General features: G+C 43.1%; 1 protein-coding gene across 1 annotated transcript in view; it reads left to right on the top strand.

Annotated features, from left to right (window-relative positions):
* The window catches only part of VTN (vitronectin), a 35948-nt gene extending 34792 nt beyond the window's left edge, over window positions 1-1156 (top strand). The window contains exon 8 of the mRNA XM_044283902.1: window positions 998-1156. Within this exon, the coding sequence (XP_044139837.1) occupies window positions 998-1125 (128 nt within the window). The 3' untranslated portion in view covers window positions 1126-1156. The remainder of the gene's footprint in view (window positions 1-997) is intronic.
* Window positions 1157-18966: the final 17810 nt, after the last annotated feature.

The raw sequence follows: 18966 nt of genomic DNA, 5'->3' as shown, positions 1-18966 counted from the left end.
GCTGGGGCCAAAATAGGGGGCATTATTAAAGCTAAGGGCAGCAACATGAAAAAAACTGATGCAAAACGGACATTAAAAACAGACACATGGCTATAAAATGGATGCATACACTGATGCAAAATGGCCATTAAAAACAGACAGTGTGTCTGTTTTTAACAGACTTTTTTTTCACTGTCGTGTGCATGTAGCCTAAGTGTCTTCCTTCGCTTTTGTTTATGGTTGGTTTACTTGTGTTGCTCTTTTTCCTGTCTTTTGTGTTTAGGCCAGCAGGAGACTCCTGTTCGTCCTACCGTTTGGAGGAACAGGTTGTCTCTTGTCCTGACATTAGTACCAGGGTCCTACAGGGTGAGTTAGGACTTAGGTTCCGGAGTATGAACTCACCTACCTTCAGGGTCAGTTCATACTTGCAGTCAGTCAGGACTTTGATTAGGTTTTCTCTAGGAGGTGACCTGCTCCTTTCCCTAGTTTCCAGGCCTTTCCCCTCACCCCTTTCCCTCCTATATTCGGTGTAGGTTTCCCTCCCACACGAAGCGTGACAGTAGCATGACAACTGATTACATAGGGGTATGACACAATGCTTTGGAGTTGGACTGTGATAGGATATGATATCTGAAGGTAACAATGATACTTGGTTTATGACATTGTCTACTCCTTGCTTAAATCATAACTGGGAAAATTATGTATTTCCAAATAATAATTTCTATTCTTAAACAGTTATTCCCATTTCCGAATGGGTCCGCCTGACCTTGTCACATCTGGATGTGGCATTTTCGAGCTATGGAAACAGGGTAGCTCAGCCTGCTCGCTGCTTCCATAGTTCTAACCACCTCTGGTCGCCATATCCAGGTGGGACTAGATAGGATGGCCAGTTCTAAAGATCAATTCAGACATTTATAGCATATCCTGTGGATTCCTCATAAACATTGTAATACACACATATACTAATTATTAAAACTCTGAACTAATGTCATAATTTCTATTTTTTTAATACCTCCAGATAAGTATTACCGTGTAAACCTCCAGACAAAGCGTGTGGACCACGTTTCTCCTCGCTACCCACGATCCATTGCACAATACTGGCTGGGATGCAAGACATCTTCTAAGGAAAAGAAGTCAAGAGGCTGATACTTTGCGTAGCAATTTGTTTTACAAAACAGAGTAAAAAAACAATAAATTCTAGAATTTTATATTTCTAGGACATGAACTAAGATGTATTAGTGAAACTAGCCACCAGAATTTACTAAACATGTGATCATGATATATGTAATTTTATTGTAAAACAAAATTACTTCTGTTTTATGTTATGAAGAGAGAAATGTAAAGTATTTTTGATGAAATTGGGAGACAGGTGACTATATATTGGTAGTGGCCAAACAATGGCCTTGTAAGGCTTCGTTCACATCACCGTTCAGCCCTTCCGTTCTCCTGCTCTGTTTAGGACAGAGACGGCACATAACTGAGCCAAACGGGGCCCTTAGGACCCCATAGACTATAATGGGGTCCGTTATGTTTCCACTCAGAAGATGATTTTGAAGCAGAGCCAAAAGTCCTGCATGCACAACTTTTCTCCGCTCCAAAATCATCTTCTAAGCGGAAACATAATGGACCCCATTATAGTCTATGGGGTCCTTAGGCTCCGCTTGGCTCAGTTATGTGCCTTCTCCGTTCTTTCCATTCTCCTGCTCCTAAACGGAGCAGGAGAACGGAAAGGCTGAACGGTGATGTGAACGAACCCTAACTTCCAAGAATCAGATTTTTTTTATTGATTTTTCAACATAGTATACATACAATTTTTTTTTTTTTTTTTTTAAACCTTCCCTAAACTTCCCACTTATCTTCCTCCAACTTTACGGTCGACGAGTATATGGTCCATCCAAAGGAAGTTCAGGAAATACAGGAAAGGCACATGCACACAAAGGAGACCCATCCTGTAGTGTGCAAAAAGGGCACCCTGAAAGTAGACCCTTACAGGCTGTAAAATCACCACTCACATAGTATTTGATCTAACCAGAAGTGTTTAGCATTAACCCCAACTATTCAACAAAGTGTGAGTAGCTGGACCGGGTGTGTCCAACCATGGCGACCATAGCTTTTCATATTTGGAGTATGTTCCTCTTTTTTGCAATATTGCATTTTCATACAGTAATAGCAACTTTACCTTGTCTATAAATACACTCAATACAGGTGGAGACAATTGAATCCAATGGAAAGCTATCAATTTATGTCAATAAATTACCTACAACAACCTTTTGATGTGTTCACAGTTAATTCATCCACTTATCCCAATAGGCAGGCCTTCGGATCCCTAGATATATTTAATGAATAACTCAACTGACAACTCTGATGACGTTTCCAGATTCCAGTATATAATCACTCCTGCAGCATATGCATAAGGTCAGAAGACTCGAACCTAAATTTTGCACACTTGGCATCAGACCTTATGCCTATATGATTGAGAAATTAAGAAGTAAACACGGCACTCTAATTCTTATGCAATATTTCAGCTTTTTTTTATTAGTGTTTCCAGAAATCACACATGGAGGTCAACTGAGAAAGACCAGTTTTATTAACTATATGAAGAATTTCTAATTGTGAAAGCCAGCTACCCTCACCAAGAGGCACATTAGGGACAGCACTGGGCCACTGATCCTCAGATATAGACCCTACATCCCCTTCCCACTTAAATATCCTGACCGGCTGTATTCTAGATACTTACATAGGGGGGGACTGAAAGTCCACTCGCATTTTTTAAAATGTTTTAAAGGGAGACTGTCACACCAATTTCACCAATACAACTAACAGCATTGCCCCACAGATGATTTCAAACACATTCCAAACATACCAGTGTGTACTTTGTGTCTTTATTCCATGTCCAGGAAAAGCACTTTTAGGCCTCTTTTACACATCCGTAACTGTTTTGCGGTCCGCAAAATCACAAAACACGGATACCCGCCATGTGCATTCTGCATTCTGAACACCGCACATGGCTGGCCCTATGATAGAAATGCATATTCTTGTCCACAATTGCAGACATGAATAGGACATGCTCTATCTTTTTCTATCTACGGATGTGGACCCGGAACTATGGACGTGTGAAAGGACCCTTATTCTGATAAAAATGGGTCCTAAGTGCCCAGCTAGGCAGGCTTAGCTGTCCCAAGTGCCCAAAGTAAACCAGACTGAAGAGGGGAAGTCTACTTTAGCTGCTAATATCTTGGGACTGGTAGCAGCCAGAGATATGCCTCGTTTGAAAGCTGGTGCTCCAAGCTTTCAAACAATACCAGAATCACACAGCATTATATCACTATATCTGAAGAAATGTTAGAAATCAAGTCGGAAATGAAAGCAGTTTTTACTTCCACTTTCAGCTGCAATCACTGCCAACCCTATTTCTAACAGCTATGTCTCCCAATGTAGTTACTATAATGCTGTGATTCTGGGATTGTTTGAAAGCTTAGGATGCCAGCTTTCAAACAAGGAGCAAGAAGAAGGGTGGGTAACCCATAGCTGCCCTGCATGTCTACACAGGCCAAGAGGGGAGGAATTGGAGGAAGCAAATGAGGAGCCAGAGTGACTGGGAAGAACCTGATTTAAAGGGGTTATCTGGTAATTATTTAAAATGGCTGCCAGCAACCTGTCCTAGAATGTGAGCAGGACTGGTTGCCTCCACTTGCAGAGATGCCTACACACTACACTCTGGCACTTGCATATACCACACATTGGTGAGTTTTCCTGTCAAACTGGCATAACATAGGCAGGATCACATCATTGCCATCTGGTATAGAGTAGTGCAATGTGTGGCCTATCCCCTCTAGGCCATTCTAAATTATTCCCAGAGAACCCCATTAAGTGATAACTGGCAAGATAGGCATTTCAATCTTGCCCCTAGCTTTGCACCAGGGACAAGTACCCCACCTGCTCACCCCCTAGCTATACCCAAGAACACTCCTCCAACGATAACACAACTCCTTTCCCACCCCCCTTTCTCCATTTCAGAAGTTCCGATGGGTGGTAGCAGTCTTTGAGTTCTGTATAAAACTCAGAAGCTTGCCAGCAGTGTGTGCAGCATGCCTGGTGTCTGTTCCAAATAGTTCTTGGGGCACCTACCATGACAATGCATGCAGCAAAAATTGTGTGCGGGGTGAGCCACAGTCATGGCATGACCTGATGTCCAAGCCTGTGGGCTACCGCAGTGAACAGGCCTACAAAGGCTCCGAGCAGGGGGACTATAAAAGCTGCGCGACCGCATATATGGGCAATGCTGCTGCTCCATTGTTGCCCTGATTACAATGAAAATGTCAGCAGCTGAAGAGTGTAAGAGATAATGAGTTGTAGTGGAGAGATCTGGTCACTAGATGGTGCTGCTGCTCCACCACCAATGCACTGTAAACTGCTCTCTGCTTGGAAGAGCAGTGAGGGGGTAAAAGCTAAACCCTCTTTGATGTCACTGCTGATCTCAGAGGGACCCTGTATATAAGAACTGGACTAGCCAGTTTAGGACACATGCCCTGCTTGGGGTGCACACAAAGAAGGTCCTTTGTGGTAGCTACTGCAGCATGGAGCGGACGCAGAGACTGCTCCAAAGCCAAGGAACAGGCAGAGGAGTGGTCTCTGGCTGGTGATGCTGAGATGGAACATGGCCGTAGATGAGAGGTAGCTACAATAAACATGGCTGTGGACACCAAGGACAGCCAGGGCTGATGTCCATGCCTTGACGGTGACCAGAGGCCAGAGAACTAAACCCAGTGGACCAGATCAGCTACAGCAGATGACTAGACTGCAGAACCAGGCCTCATTCACCAGTCAGTGATTCACTGACGTGCGCTGTACGCGTTCTCCACAGACAGCACATGTCCCCATTCATTTTGCTGTGTGTATTCGCACATCAGTGTTTTGGCACAGTCCGTGGTTTTAGCACAGAAGCATGCTCTATTATGTCCATGATCACGGATCCATCATGCCCATTATAGGCCGAAGGCACACGGACATGTTCCGCCGCCGAGAGCGGTCCGTGGTATGCCGGGCTGGATTCCTGTTCAGAGCAGGAGCGCACGGCGTCATTGGTTGCTATGACGCCGTGCGCTTCATGCCGCTGCTGCTGTACAGTAATACACTCGATATAGTGTATTACTGTACAGCAGCGGCGACATGAAGCGCACAGCGTCATAGCAACCAATTACGCCGTGCGCTCCTGCTCTGAACAGGAATCCAGCCCGGCATACCACGGACCACTCTTGGCCGCAGAACATGGACGCAACATGGATGCCATCCGTATTTCATGGACCAATAGGAGGAGATGCTATGGAAATAAATTATCAGCTGTCAGTGAAACACAGATGAAAAAACAGACCAAACACTAATCCTTCACGGATCCTGAGCATCAGTTAAGCACATTTGGCATCCATTTGAGCCATTTCCATCTGAGATCCGTTATTTTAGATTGAAAAACAGTCTAGTGGGCGCATCTATATAGAGGAAACATCAAATTACTGTATGAATGACGACTGTCTTGATCAGTATTTCAGGGCTCGTGCACTCAACCGTATATATTTTGTGGTCCGCAAAAAACGAATCTGCAAAAAATTCGGTATTTTGAGGAACAGAACAGCTGGCCCCTAATAGAACAGTCCTATCCTTGTCCGTAATCCGGACAATAATAGGACATGTTATATTTTTTTGCGGAACGGAGATACAGAAACAAAATGCACATGGAGTAACTTCCGTTTTTTTTTTTGCAGACCCATTGAAATGAATGGTTCTGCATACGGTCTGCAAAAAAATACGGAACGAAAATACGTCTGTGTGCATGAGCCCTAAAGATGATGGCAGGCTGTTTCTAATGAGGCAAAGTGGGGGAGATTTGTCAAAACTGGTGTAAAGGAAAACTAGCAACCGATCCGATTCCACTCGTCATTTTTTTCAGACCTCCTTTGAAGAATGAGGGATGGAATATGATTGGTGGTTCTCTGGGCAACGAAGGCTCGGTTCACATGTGGCTCTCCGGCTCTCTGATCCGGTCACTGTATCCGGCATGTGTCTGGCTTTTTGCACCCAGCATCTTTTGTCTGGCTGAGAGCTGGCGTATATGCCGGAAAGCAGTCGGATTCCCGCCGGATCCCATTACAGTGAATGGGGATATGGCGATGCACGGTTGCAGTGGACAGACTGCCGAAGTTCACAACACATATGTTAACGCGGCCTCAGCCAATTTTCGTTTGCACCAGTTTTGATAAATCTCCCCCAGAGTCCAATATGTCTTTCCCCACACCTAAGCAGACTTGTAATGACAATGTATTGTAACATGCAGATTGATTACACATGGCGCTCACCATTAGCTCACAACTAGAGATGAGCGAATTTCATATTTTGAAATTCGTTCACACTTCGTTTGTTGGTTTAAAGGTAAATTGCCTTATGGATTTCGATACCACGGACCATAACGCAATTCTATGACGGAATGCCTTTAGAGGCATTCCGCTATTCATTCCGTCATAATAGAAGTCTTTGGGCTGCAAAACGGATCCATCCCGTGTCCGTTATACAGGGGGGTTCTCTCCTGCATAACGGAAATGGGACGGATCCCTTATGCAGCCCGTAGACTTCTATTATGACGGAATGAATAACAGAATGCCTCTAAAGGCATTTCGTCACAGAATTGCGTTATGGTCCGTGGTAACGGAATCCATAACGCAATTCACCTTTTACCAGTAAACTAAGCGTGAAAGAATGTCATAACCGGAAATTCACTCATCTCTAGTCACAACCACTGAAAAATGTATTCTGTGCTCCACTGTCCCTGAAACCACGTACTGCCTTGAACAACAACAGTCTAACCTCAATAACCCTTTTGATACCACAAGGTTCTGGCAAAATTCCTGTTATAGGCCTCATGCACACGGCCATTGTGTGTTTTGCGGTCCGCAATTTGCGGAACGGCACGGACAGCCACTGATATAACTGCCTATTCTTGTCTGCAAAACGGACAAGAATAGGACAGGTTATATATTTTTTGCGGACCACGGAACGGAGCAACACTCCGTGTGCTGTCCGTATCTTTTGCGGCCCCATTGAAGTGAATGGGTCCGCATCCAAGTCGCAAAAAACTGCGGCTTGGATTCGGACCAAAACAACGGTCGTGTGCATGAGGCCATAGTCGGTTCCAATGAACACTGTGAATTATGGTTCCATGTGTAAATTGTATCATATAATGCCTTCCAAATGGTTTTGAATTCCTGTAAAAAAAAAAAGGCTAAACTTGTGGGGTTTTTTACATTTATTGTATATATTATGCTGAACATTTGCATTAAAGTTATGATTATTGAAAATAAAATACATTGTAAATACATAAACAGTAAAGTTGTTTGGTTGCTGCAATTTGAACTTTGCCTTTACCTGTCTTTATTTCACAGACCATCAAAACATTCTGCATCCCCGATCATTACAAGTTCACATTAACCCTTTAAGGACTGGGCCATTTCTCACCTTAAAGGGACACTGACAGGCCCAATAAGCATATTTAGTTATATATATGACAGTACAGGTCTTATAAAGTGTATTAAAATCATATAAGTATCCCCCCCTGCCCACCTTATAAATACAGTAAACTGAAGTTTTATAACCTGCTTGAATCGTCCCCCAACTGCCGATTTGAAGCGCCGCCCAGCTCATCAATATTCACTTTGCTGGGCGGCTGCTACTGTCCCCGACTTCACAAGATCCAGCGCATGCCCAATACAATCCTATCCGTCTCATCTTCAGCGCATGCGCCCGGCACTGGCCGGGAGCATCGCGCCTGCGTACAGTCTGCATCTTAGAGGCCACTTCAGCCTCTGCATTATGCGCATGCGCCAGGCACTGTTCAGCGCAGCGCTTCAGAGCGGGGACAGCAGAAGCCGCCCAGCAAAGTGAATATTGATGAGCTGGGCGGCGCTTCAAAACGGCAGTTGGGAGCGGCTGGCTGGGCGCAAGTGGAGATGAAACGCCGCCCCTTGGGCAGATTGAAGACGATTCAAGCAGGTTATAAAACTTCAGTTTACTGTATTTATAAGGTGGACAGGGGGGCTACTTAGATGATTTTAATACACTTTATAAGACCTGTACTGTCATATATATACCTAAATATGCTTATTGGGCCCGTCAGTGTCCCTTTAAGGACCAGATATATTTTTGCAAATATGACATGTGTCACTTTATATGGTGATAACTTTCAAATGATTTTACTTATCCAGGCCATTCTGAGAATATTTTCTCATCACATATTGTCACAAAAATCTGCATGTTTGTTACCCAGACCCGAACCCGGACTTCTTCACAGAAGTTCGGGTTTGGGTTAGGTGTTGTGTTGATTTTATTATTTTCCCTTATAACATAGTTATAAGGGAAAATAATAGCATTCTTAATACAGAATGCTTAGTAAAATAGGGATGGAGGGGTTAAACAAAAATATAAATTAATTTAACTCACCTCATCCACTTGTTCGCACAGCCTGGCTTCTCTTCTGTCTTCTTCTTTGATAACCTGGAGGAAAAGGACCTTTGGTGACATCAGTGCGCTTATCACATGGTCCATCGGACCATGTGATGGACCATGTGATGAGCGGAGTGATGTCACCAAAGGTCCTTTTCCTCCAGGTCATCAAAGAAGAAGACAGAAGAAAAGGCTGCGCGAACAAGTGGATGAGTTGAGTTAAATTAATTTTTATTTTTTTAACCCCCCCCCCCCCCCCCACCACTATTTTACTAAGCATTCTGTATTAGGAATGTTATTATTTTCACTTATAACCTTATATGTTATAAGGGAAAATAATAATGATCGGGTCCCCATCCCGATCATCTCCTAGCAACCATGCGTGAAAATCGCACCGCATCGACACTTGCTTGCGGATGCATGCGATTTTCACGCAGCCCTATTCACTTCTATGGAGCCTGCGTTGCGTGAAAAACACACAATATAGAGCATGCTGCGATTTTCACGCAACGCATAAGTGATGCGTGAAAATCACTGCTCATGTGCACAGCCCCATAGAAATGAATGGGTCCGGATTCAGTGAGGGTGCAATGCGTTCACCTTAAGCATTGCACCCACGCGGAAAACTCGCTCGCGTGAAAAAGGCCTTAGAAATTTAGAAGCAAATCTTAAAATTTTTCAGAAAATTTCCCAAACTGACTTTTTAAAGGGTTTCTGTCATCAGAAAAATGGGTATTAAGCTGGCTGACATTAGCGATGTGCTAATGTCAGCTGAACATAACTACAGTACAGACCAAAAGTTTGGACACACCTTCTCATTCAAAGAGTTTTCTTTATTTTCATGACTATGAAAATTGTAGATTCACACTGAAGGCATCAAAACTATGAATTAACACATGTGGAATTATATACATAACAAAAAAGTGTGAACCAACTGAAAATATGTTAGTCATATTCTAGGTTCTTCAAAGTAGCCACCTTTTGCTTTGATTACTGCTTTGCACACTCTTGGCATTCTCTTGATGAGCTTCAAGAGGTAGTCACCTGAAATGGTTTTCACTTCACAGGTGTGCCCTATAAGGTTTAATAAGTGGGCTTTCTTGCCTTATAAATGGGTTTGGGACCATCAGTTGCGTTGTGGAGAAGTCAGGTGGATACACAGCTGATAGTCCTACTGAATAGACTGTTAGAATTTGTATTATGGCAAGAAAAAAGCAGCTAAGTAAAAAAAAACAAGTGGCCATCATTACTTTAAGAAATGAAGGTCAGTCAGTCCGAAAAATTGGGAAAACTTTGAAAGTGTCCCCAAGTGCAGTCACAAAAACCATCAAGCGCTACAAAGAAACTGTCTCACATGCGGACAGACCCAGGAAAGGAAGACCAAGAGTCACCTCTGCTGCGGAGGATAAGTTCATCCGAGTCACCAGCCTCAGAAACCACAGGTTAACAGCAGCTCAGATTAGAGACCAAGTCAATGCCACACAGAGTTCTAGCAGCAGACACATCTCTAGAATAACTGTTAAGAGGAGACTGTGTGAATCAGGCCTTCATGGTAGAATATCTGCTAGGAAACCACTGCTAAGGACATGCAACAAGCAGAAGAGACTTGTTTGGGCTAAAGAACACAAGGAATGGACATTAGACCAGTGGAAATCTGTGCTTTGGTCTGATGAGTCCAAATTTAAGATCTTTGGTTCCAACCACCGTGTCTTTGTGCGATGCAGAAAAGGTGAACGAATGGACTCTACGTGCCTGGTTCCCACCGTGAAGCATGGAGGAGGAGGTGTGATGGTGTGGGGGTGCTTTGCTGGTGACACTGTTGGGGATTTATTCAAAATTGAAGGCATACTGAACCAGCATGGCTACCACAGCATCTTGCAGCGGCATGCTATTCCATCCGGTTTGCGTTTAGTTGGACCATCATTTATTTTTCAACAGGACAATGACCCCAAACACACCTCCAGGCTGTGTAAGGGCTATTTGACCATGAAGGAGAGTGATGGGGTGCTGCGCCAGATAACCTGGCCTCCACAGTCACCAGACCTGATCCCAATTGAGATGGTTTGGGGTGAGCTGGACCGCAGAGTGAAAGCAAAAGGGCCAACAAGTGCTAAGCATCTCTGGGAACTCCTCCAAGACTGTTGGAAGACCATTTCAGGTGACTACCTCTTGAAGCTCACCAAGAGAATGCCAGGAGTGTGCAAAGCAGTAATCAAAGCAAAAGGTGGCTACTTTGAAGAACCTAGAATATGACATAGTTTCAGTTGTTTCACACTTTTTTGTTATGTATATAATTCCACATGTGTTAATTCATAGTTTTGATGCCTTCAGTGTGAATCTACAATTTTCATAGTCATGAAAATAAAGAAAACTCTTTGAATGAGAAGGTGTGTCCAAACTTTTGGTCTGTACTGTATATTAGTCCCATGTCACTCTGTGCCGCCATTATTTAGAAAAACGTACTTTTATAATATGCAAATGAGCCTCTAGGAGCATGGGGGGCTTTGCTCCTGCTCCTAGAAGCTCAGTTCGCTTACCTCTTTCAAAGCCCTTCTACACTTGATTGACAGGGCCAGGCCAGCATTGGTGTCCTGTCTGCCGGGGAAATCTTCTGCGCTGAATACGTCGCAGTGAGGAAGCCAGCTGCTGGCAAACGTCCTTCCCTCACTGTGCCTTCGCCGAATACTGAACGGGACAGCGCAAGCACAAGATTTCCCCGGCAGACAGGAGACCAACTCTGGCCTGGCCATGTCAATTAAGTGTAGAAAGGCATGGAAAGAGGAAAGCAAACGGAGCCTCTAAGAATAGGTGCAACGCCGACCCCCCGCTCCTAGAGGCTCATTTGCATATTATAAAAGTTTGTTTTTCTAAATAACGGCGGCACATAGTGACATGGGACTAATATAGTTATGTTTAGCTGACATTAGCACATCGTTATGGTCAGCCAGGTTTAGGCCCCTTTCACACGGCGAGTTTTCCACGCAGATGCAATGCGTGAGTTGAACGCATTGCACCCGCACTGAATCCGGACCCATTCATTTCTATGGGGCTGTGCACATGAGCGGTGATTTTCACGCATCACCTGTGCGTTGCATGAAAATCGCAGCATGCTCTATATTGTGTGTTTTTCACGTAACGCAGGCCCCATAGAAATTAATGGAGTTGCGTGAAAATCGCAAGCACCTGCAAGCAAGTACGGATGCGGTGCGATTTTCACGCACGGTTGCTAGGAGACGATCGGGATGGAGACCCGATCATTATTATTTTCCCTTATAACATGGTTATAAGGGAAAATAATAGCATTCTGAATACAGAATGCATAGTACAATAGGGCTGGAGGGGTTAAAAAATAAATAATTTTTTTTTTAACTCACCTTAATCCACTTGATCGCGCAGCCGGCATCACCTTCTGTCTTCATCTTAGCTGTGTGCAGTAACAGGACCTGTGGTGACGTCACTCCGGTCATCACATGGTCCATCACCATGGTAAAAGATCATGTGATGACCGAAGTGACATTACCACAGGTCCTGTTACTGCACACAGCTAAGATGAAGACAGAAGGAGATGCCGGCTGCGCGATCAAGTGGATTAAGGTGAGTTAAATTATTATTATTTTTTTTTTAAACCCTCCAGAGCTATTTTACTATGCATTCTGTATTCAAAATGCAATTATTTTCCCTTATAACCATGTCATAAGGGAAAATAATACAATCTACAGAACACCGATCCCAAGCCTGAACTTCTGTGAAGAAGTTCGGGTTTGGGTACCAAACATGCGCGATTTTTCTCACGTGAGTGCAAAACGCATTACAATGTTTTGCACTCGCGCTGAAAAATCATGCGTGTTCCCGCAACGCACCCACACATTTTCCCGCAACGCCCGTGTGAAAGAGGCCTAATGCCCATTTTTCTCATGACAGGAACCCTTTAAGGACCAGTTCAGGTCTGAAGTCACTTTGTGATGCTTACATAATAGTAACGACGCCATATGGACGCCATATGGTTTTTGGGGGGCAGATTTCACTGGGATAATTTTAGCTTGCCATGTCACATTTGAAAACCCCCTGATGCACGCCTAGAGTACAAACTCCAAAAAAGTCACCTCATTTTTGAAACTACGGGATAAGGTGGCACAGATGATTTCTGGTTGCTCTATATTACACTTTTTGTGAGGCAAGGTAACAAAAAATGCTTGGCACTGTTTATCTGACAGGTAAGATCATCAACTATTTTTATAGAGCAGGTTGTTACGGACGCGACAATACCATATTATTTTACATAATAAAGCATTTAAAAAATAAATAAAAAATAATTGTATATCCATATTCTGAAAGCCATATTTTTTTTTATTTTTTTGGTCAACTGTCTTATATATGGGATCCTTTTTTTCAGTTTGAGATGACGGTTTGATTAGTACTATTTTATGGTGCATATGACTTTTTGATCGCTTGCTATTACACTTTTTGTGAGGTAAGGTGACTAAATGGCTTTTTGACACCGCTTAAATTTATTTTTTTAACGGTGTTTACCTGAGCAATTAGGTCATGTGGTATTTTTATAGAGCAGGTCGCTACGCACGTGGCAATACCTAATATGTATACTTTTTTTTATTTTTTTGACATTTAACACAATAAAAGCAGTTTTGAAACAAAAACAATCATGTTTTAGTGTCTCCATAGTCTGAGAGCCATAGTTTTTTTTATTTTTTGGGCGATTGTCCTATGTAGGGGCTAATTTTTTGCAGGATGAGGTGACGGTTAGATTGGTAGTATTCTGGGGGGCATATGCCTTTTTGATCGCTTGGTGTTGACTTTTTTTGACAAAGTTTTTTTTATTTCTTTTTATTGTTCAATTTCTTTTATTAAAGAGCAAAAAGAAAAGGGCAAAGACAGTTCAATATCGTGTCTTGGGTATCAGGTTAAAGAATCACATTACACAGTTACAACAGAATAGCACAATAGCAGAATGGGCAATACGTTCCAGTAGGACAACAAGAATGGTGACATCTAAAGCCGCCCATATTGAGAAGAATTCCCAACCCAAGAGAATGCTGAGAAACGTAAATTACAAAACCCTAAAAGACAAGGAAAGGGGGGGAAGGAGGGGGGCGGGGAGTCCTGCGCTGACATAAACCTAAAACAGTTTAGAAATTGGCGTCTACCCTGCTCAACCACATCTGATAATCACTAGAATCCTTGCATAATAAAAAATAAATAAATTATGTTGTCTATTGGATGGGGTGGATCATGTGATATATTTATAGAGCCGGTCGTTACGGATGCGGTGATACCTAATATGGTATCAACCTAATATGGTGTTTTTTCTTTCTTTTTTTTCTTTTTTTATTATAAAATCAGGGCAAATTGACTTTTTTACTTTTTTTAGCTTGAAACTAATTTTTTTTATTGAAAAACTTTTATTAACTTTTTTTTTTATTTTATTTCTGTCCCACTCTGGGATTTCAACTTGTAGGGGTCTGATCCCCTCTGCAATGCATTACAATACATCTGTATTGTAATGCATTGCCTGTTAGTGGATTACACTGAGTAATACACTAAGGCCTCTTTCACACAGGCGTGTCCGGATGCGTCCCGGTGCATTGCAGCAAACCCTTGCGCGCGAGTAGGAACGCAATTGCAGTCAGTTTTGATTGCGATTGCGTTCCGATGTTCAGTTTTTTCACGCGGGTGCAATGTGTTTTGCACGCACGTGATAAAAAACCGACTGTGGTACCCAGACCCGAACTTCTTCACAGAAGTTCAGGTTTGGGTTAGTTGTAGTGTAGATTGTATTATTTCCCCTTATAAAATGGTTATAAGGGAAAATAATAGCATTCTGAATACAGAATGCATAGTAAAATAGGGCTGAGGGGTTAAAAAAAAAAGAAAAAAATATTTAACTCACCTTAATCCACTTGTTCGCGCAGCCCGGCTTCGTCACTGCGTTCATCACATGGTCCATCACATGATCCATCACCATGGTGATGGATCATGTGATGAGCGTAGTGACGTCATCAAAGGTCCTATTGCTCACAGATGAAGACAGAAGAGATGCCGGCTGCGCGAATAAGTGGATTAAGGTGAGTTAAAAAATGTTTACATTTTTTTTAACCCCTCCAACCCGATTATACTATGCATTCTGTATTAAGAATGCTATTATTTTCCCTTATAACCATGTTATAAGGGAAAATAATAATGATCGGGTCCCCATCCCGATCGTCACCTAGCAACCGTGCGTGAGAATCGCACCGCATCCGCACTTGCTTGCAGATGCTTGCAACTTTTATGCAACCCCATTCATTTCTATGGGGCCTGCGTTACGTGAAAAACGCACAAAGAGGAGCATGCTGCGATTTTCACGCAACGCACAAGTGATGCGTGAAAATCACTGCTTGTGTGCACAGCCCCATAGAAATGAATGGGTCAGGATTCGGTGCAATGCGTTCAACTCACGCATCGCATCCGCGCGGAATACTCGCCCTTGTGAAAGGGGCCTAACAGGTTGCCTAGGAGACCCAGCCTGAGGCTGGATCTCCTGGGCACCCGTAGAAGGCAGGTCCTGATGCCGTGCAAGGCATTGGGCAGCCTCTGCACGGCATCGGGCTGCCTTCTCATACATCGGCTCCAACGCCACAGCAGTGCGGGGACCTGATGCGCTCTTTCATCTGCCGCAAACCACTTCTATGTCGTGGTCAGCACTGACCGCGGCATAGAAGGGGTTAATCTGCCGGCATCGCTGTAAACAGCGATGTCCGTGGATACAGCAGTGGCCCGGCTACCAGGGACTGCTGCACCTCTGCAGTGATCGGGCAGGCGCAGCTCCTGCACCCGCCCGATCAGCCCGCCGTGCATGTACGGCAGAATGTGTTCTGGCACAGCTTCCCCCGCCGTACATGCACAGCATTTTGCGTTAAGGGGTTAAGGTGCGCACAACTTGATGGCCATGCGCAGCATTTTGCGTTAAGGGGTTAAGGTGCGCACAACTTGATGGCCAGAGCCTAAAAGTGGCAATACACAGTAGATAGAGATTGGTGGATGGTCCAAACAGCAGTTGAACAAACAATCATCTGGTGAACATTCATTTTGTAGACACGGCCAAACACATTTTAGTCCATATTGGCCGTTACAGTTGGGAACACTGCCCATACATGTTCAATGAAAGCGGGAGATGGACGAAAGATCTTTCTGGGAATGTTCTATCAAAGAAAGATGTTTCGTCCAACTATCAGATGAAATGATTAAATATGGCGACCTCTTTTCAGATGACGATAGTCTGTCATCGGTGGGTTAAAATCATCATTTGATAGTTTGACTTTTTTTTTTTATTGTCAGTTTTGATCAACTTTATGCCTCATTCACATGTCAGTGTTTTGGTCAGTGATTTCCGTCAGTGACTGTGAGCCAAAACATGTTGCGGGTCTAAACACAGAACAGGTGCAGATTTTTCCCTTATACCTTATGTCTGTGGAGGCTCCAATCCTGATTTTGGCTGATTGAAATCACTGATCAAAACACTGACGTGTGAATGAGGCTTTAGACTAATGTGTATGGCCATCTTAAAGGGGTTGTCTGACTTCAAATGGCATTTATCATGTAGATAAAGTTAATACAAGGCACTTACTAATGTATTGTGATTGTCCATATTGCTTCCTTTGCTGTCTGGATTCATTTTTTCATCGCATTATACACTGCTCTTTTCTATGGCTACGACCACCACTGCAGAGCAGATACAAGACGGGAGCTGCTGCACATGTGTGCCTTTGTGCACTGCCATGGTCCAGGCCACCAAAGAGGCCGTCACTTTTTCCTATAGTGTGTAAGCACAACCACCACTGATGAATTACAGATTGGTCGTAACCCCTGATTACAAGAAGTGTATAATGCGATAGGACAATAAATCAAGCCAGCAAAGGAGGCAATATGGACAACCACAGTATATTAGTAAGCAGTGATGGCCAGTTCGCATTGTTCGCCCACGAACATATGCGGGCTGCCATCTATTTTCACAAGTCCAGCGAGGCACAGGTAAGCCCTTACCTGTGCGCGAGGCGAGCCGGTCTGAAAACAAGTGCGGTCGGCGGGAGCAGGCAGTTCCGAGAACAGCCACCGGGGGCCTTCATCGGGCTGTTCTCGGAACTGCCTGCTCCCAGTGACCTCATTTGTTTTTAGACCGGCTCATGGCACAGGTAAGGGCTTAAAGTGCCTCGCCGGACTTGTGAAAAAAGATGGCAGCAAGCTTATGTTCGAGGGCGAACAATGCGAACTGGCCATCACTGTTAGTAAGTGCCTTGTATTAACTTTCTCTACATGATAAATGCCACTTACTGAAGTGAGACGACCCCTTTCAGACACCAATCTGTTTATGCACTATGTATGTCTCTAAATGCATATAGAGGTCTGTATTGTATGTACAGAACTGTATCAGATTCCACATATACGAAAATAATTCTTATTATATGGTAGCACATGGCAAGTTTACTGCTTTCTTGTACTGCCATAGTCACAAAAAATATTATAGTGCTAATGCTACGCTTATTTATAAAGTGAGATGCTTGGCAAATACATTCTGTACAAAACCACCTGAGCCCGTCTGCCAAACGTCAAGGCGATCTCTGTAAGACGGGTCCTAACACTAAATACTACCTGTTATGCGCCATAATGGCCGCCATAAAGTTCAGGAAGTGTTGGATCCACACACATGCTGGGTCCACTCTGCCTTTTGCCATAATGGCCTCTATTACTTACAAGGGATGCCTTTCCTTGTGCCATACAGCTTCCAATGAATGTAGTGAGAGCAGGCCACAGCTTTAAACCTCATGCACACGATCGTTCAGTTTTTTGTGGTCCGCAAAAAACGGAAGCCGCCAGTGTGCCTTCCACAATTTGGAACGGAACGGGCGTCTCTCTCTCTCTCTCTCCAAAATCTTTGATAATGAAAAGGAAAAAAGTAATAGCTTGCATTAACATAAATATTTATATGTTTTTTTTCAGTACAAATTAATTTATGAAGTTATTACCCGAAGTCTCGCGAGACTTCGTGAAGCAATAACTTCGCCTCATCGGAGCCGATACATTTTAATACTGTACTGAGCTCCTGCGAAGATAAAACCCTTTCGCTACCAGCAGTGGTGCGGTCTTTAAACATGGTGCCTGCTCACGCATGCAGTGGCCACCATAGCCGGCGGGTCTCTGCTGTTTTAACAATGCCAATCGCGGACTTTACAGCCTTTAGACGCCGTGATCAAGTGTGATCACGGGATCTAAAGGGTGAAAACCCCGGAAACACACAATTCTGAGTTACCCGTGCGGCAATCAGGATGCCGGTAATTATTTCTAATAAACCTAGCCTATTACAGTTGCAATTCCTATGTTGGAGCAATCTATGTATTTTTATATTCCCTATGAGAGTATAGAAATATTTAATAAAAAACAAAGTACGGGACATTGTATCCTTCTAAAGAAGCTAGAAAAAAATAAAACATTTGTAAAATAATATACAAAAATATTGAAAATTAAATCACCCCCTTTCCTTAGAATAAAAAATAGAAAAAATATAAACAACATGGGCAATCCAAAAACTCCCATACTATTAAAATATAAAAATAGTTTTTCAATATGCCAAATGGCGTAACAGAAAAACAAATCAAAATGGCCTACCAGCTATATTTTTATCGCTTCTCTAAAATGTGATAAAAAAGACACACACACTCCAAAATGGTATTAATAAAAACTACAGATCATCCCCCCAAAAATTAGCCCCCCACACAGCTCAGTAGACATAATTATACATTATGAGGGTTAGAATATTTTTTGTTTTTTCAGTATTTAGACATATAAAACCTATACATATGTGGTATTGTGTTATCATACTGACCCAGAGAATGAAGGGCACAGGTCAGTTTTGCCACAAAGGGAACAGCGTAGGGACAAAACCCATAAAACTGTGGAGGAATTGTGTTTTTTGTTTTTTTTGTAATAACATTTTATTGGTATTTTATCAAAGCATGTTATTCCAATGATTTCTCAACCATCATTCTTGTACAAATGCACTCATAGATGTACAAAATCCAAATACATTTCCACAGTTATACAAGTGTGGCATATATGCAAGAGTACAATGCATGCTTCTAACATTTATTACCCCAAATACCCCCCCACCCTCAACTTTTCTCCGGGTGTGTCTCATTGTACCTTCCCCCCTACTGTTCGTGTCATTACTCAATCACTTTCAAATTCCCTAATGTCCCTCTTAGATCCTTAGTTAGGTACCACTCTGTATGTCTAAAATTCTTCATAACCTTCTGGATATCATCTGACAGATTTTTACTAATACATTGTTTCCACTTGTTTAAGAAGTGCGTCGACGTGCTATTTTTGTGCGATTCTGCCTCTAGTTGGTCCATCAACAAGAAATGTTTCATCTGACCTATAAATTCAGTCATAGACGGAGTTTCTTGCTCTAGCCACTTATTGAGCAAGCACCTCAGCGCTACCAACAGC

This window comes from Bufo gargarizans, chromosome 3 (genome assembly GCF_014858855.1).
Source record: "Bufo gargarizans isolate SCDJY-AF-19 chromosome 3, ASM1485885v1, whole genome shotgun sequence".
NCBI classification, from domain to species: Eukaryota; Metazoa; Chordata; class Amphibia; order Anura; family Bufonidae; genus Bufo; species Bufo gargarizans.
Note: the sequence above shows the minus strand (reverse complement) of the source record. Positions and strands in the feature narration are given on the sequence as shown.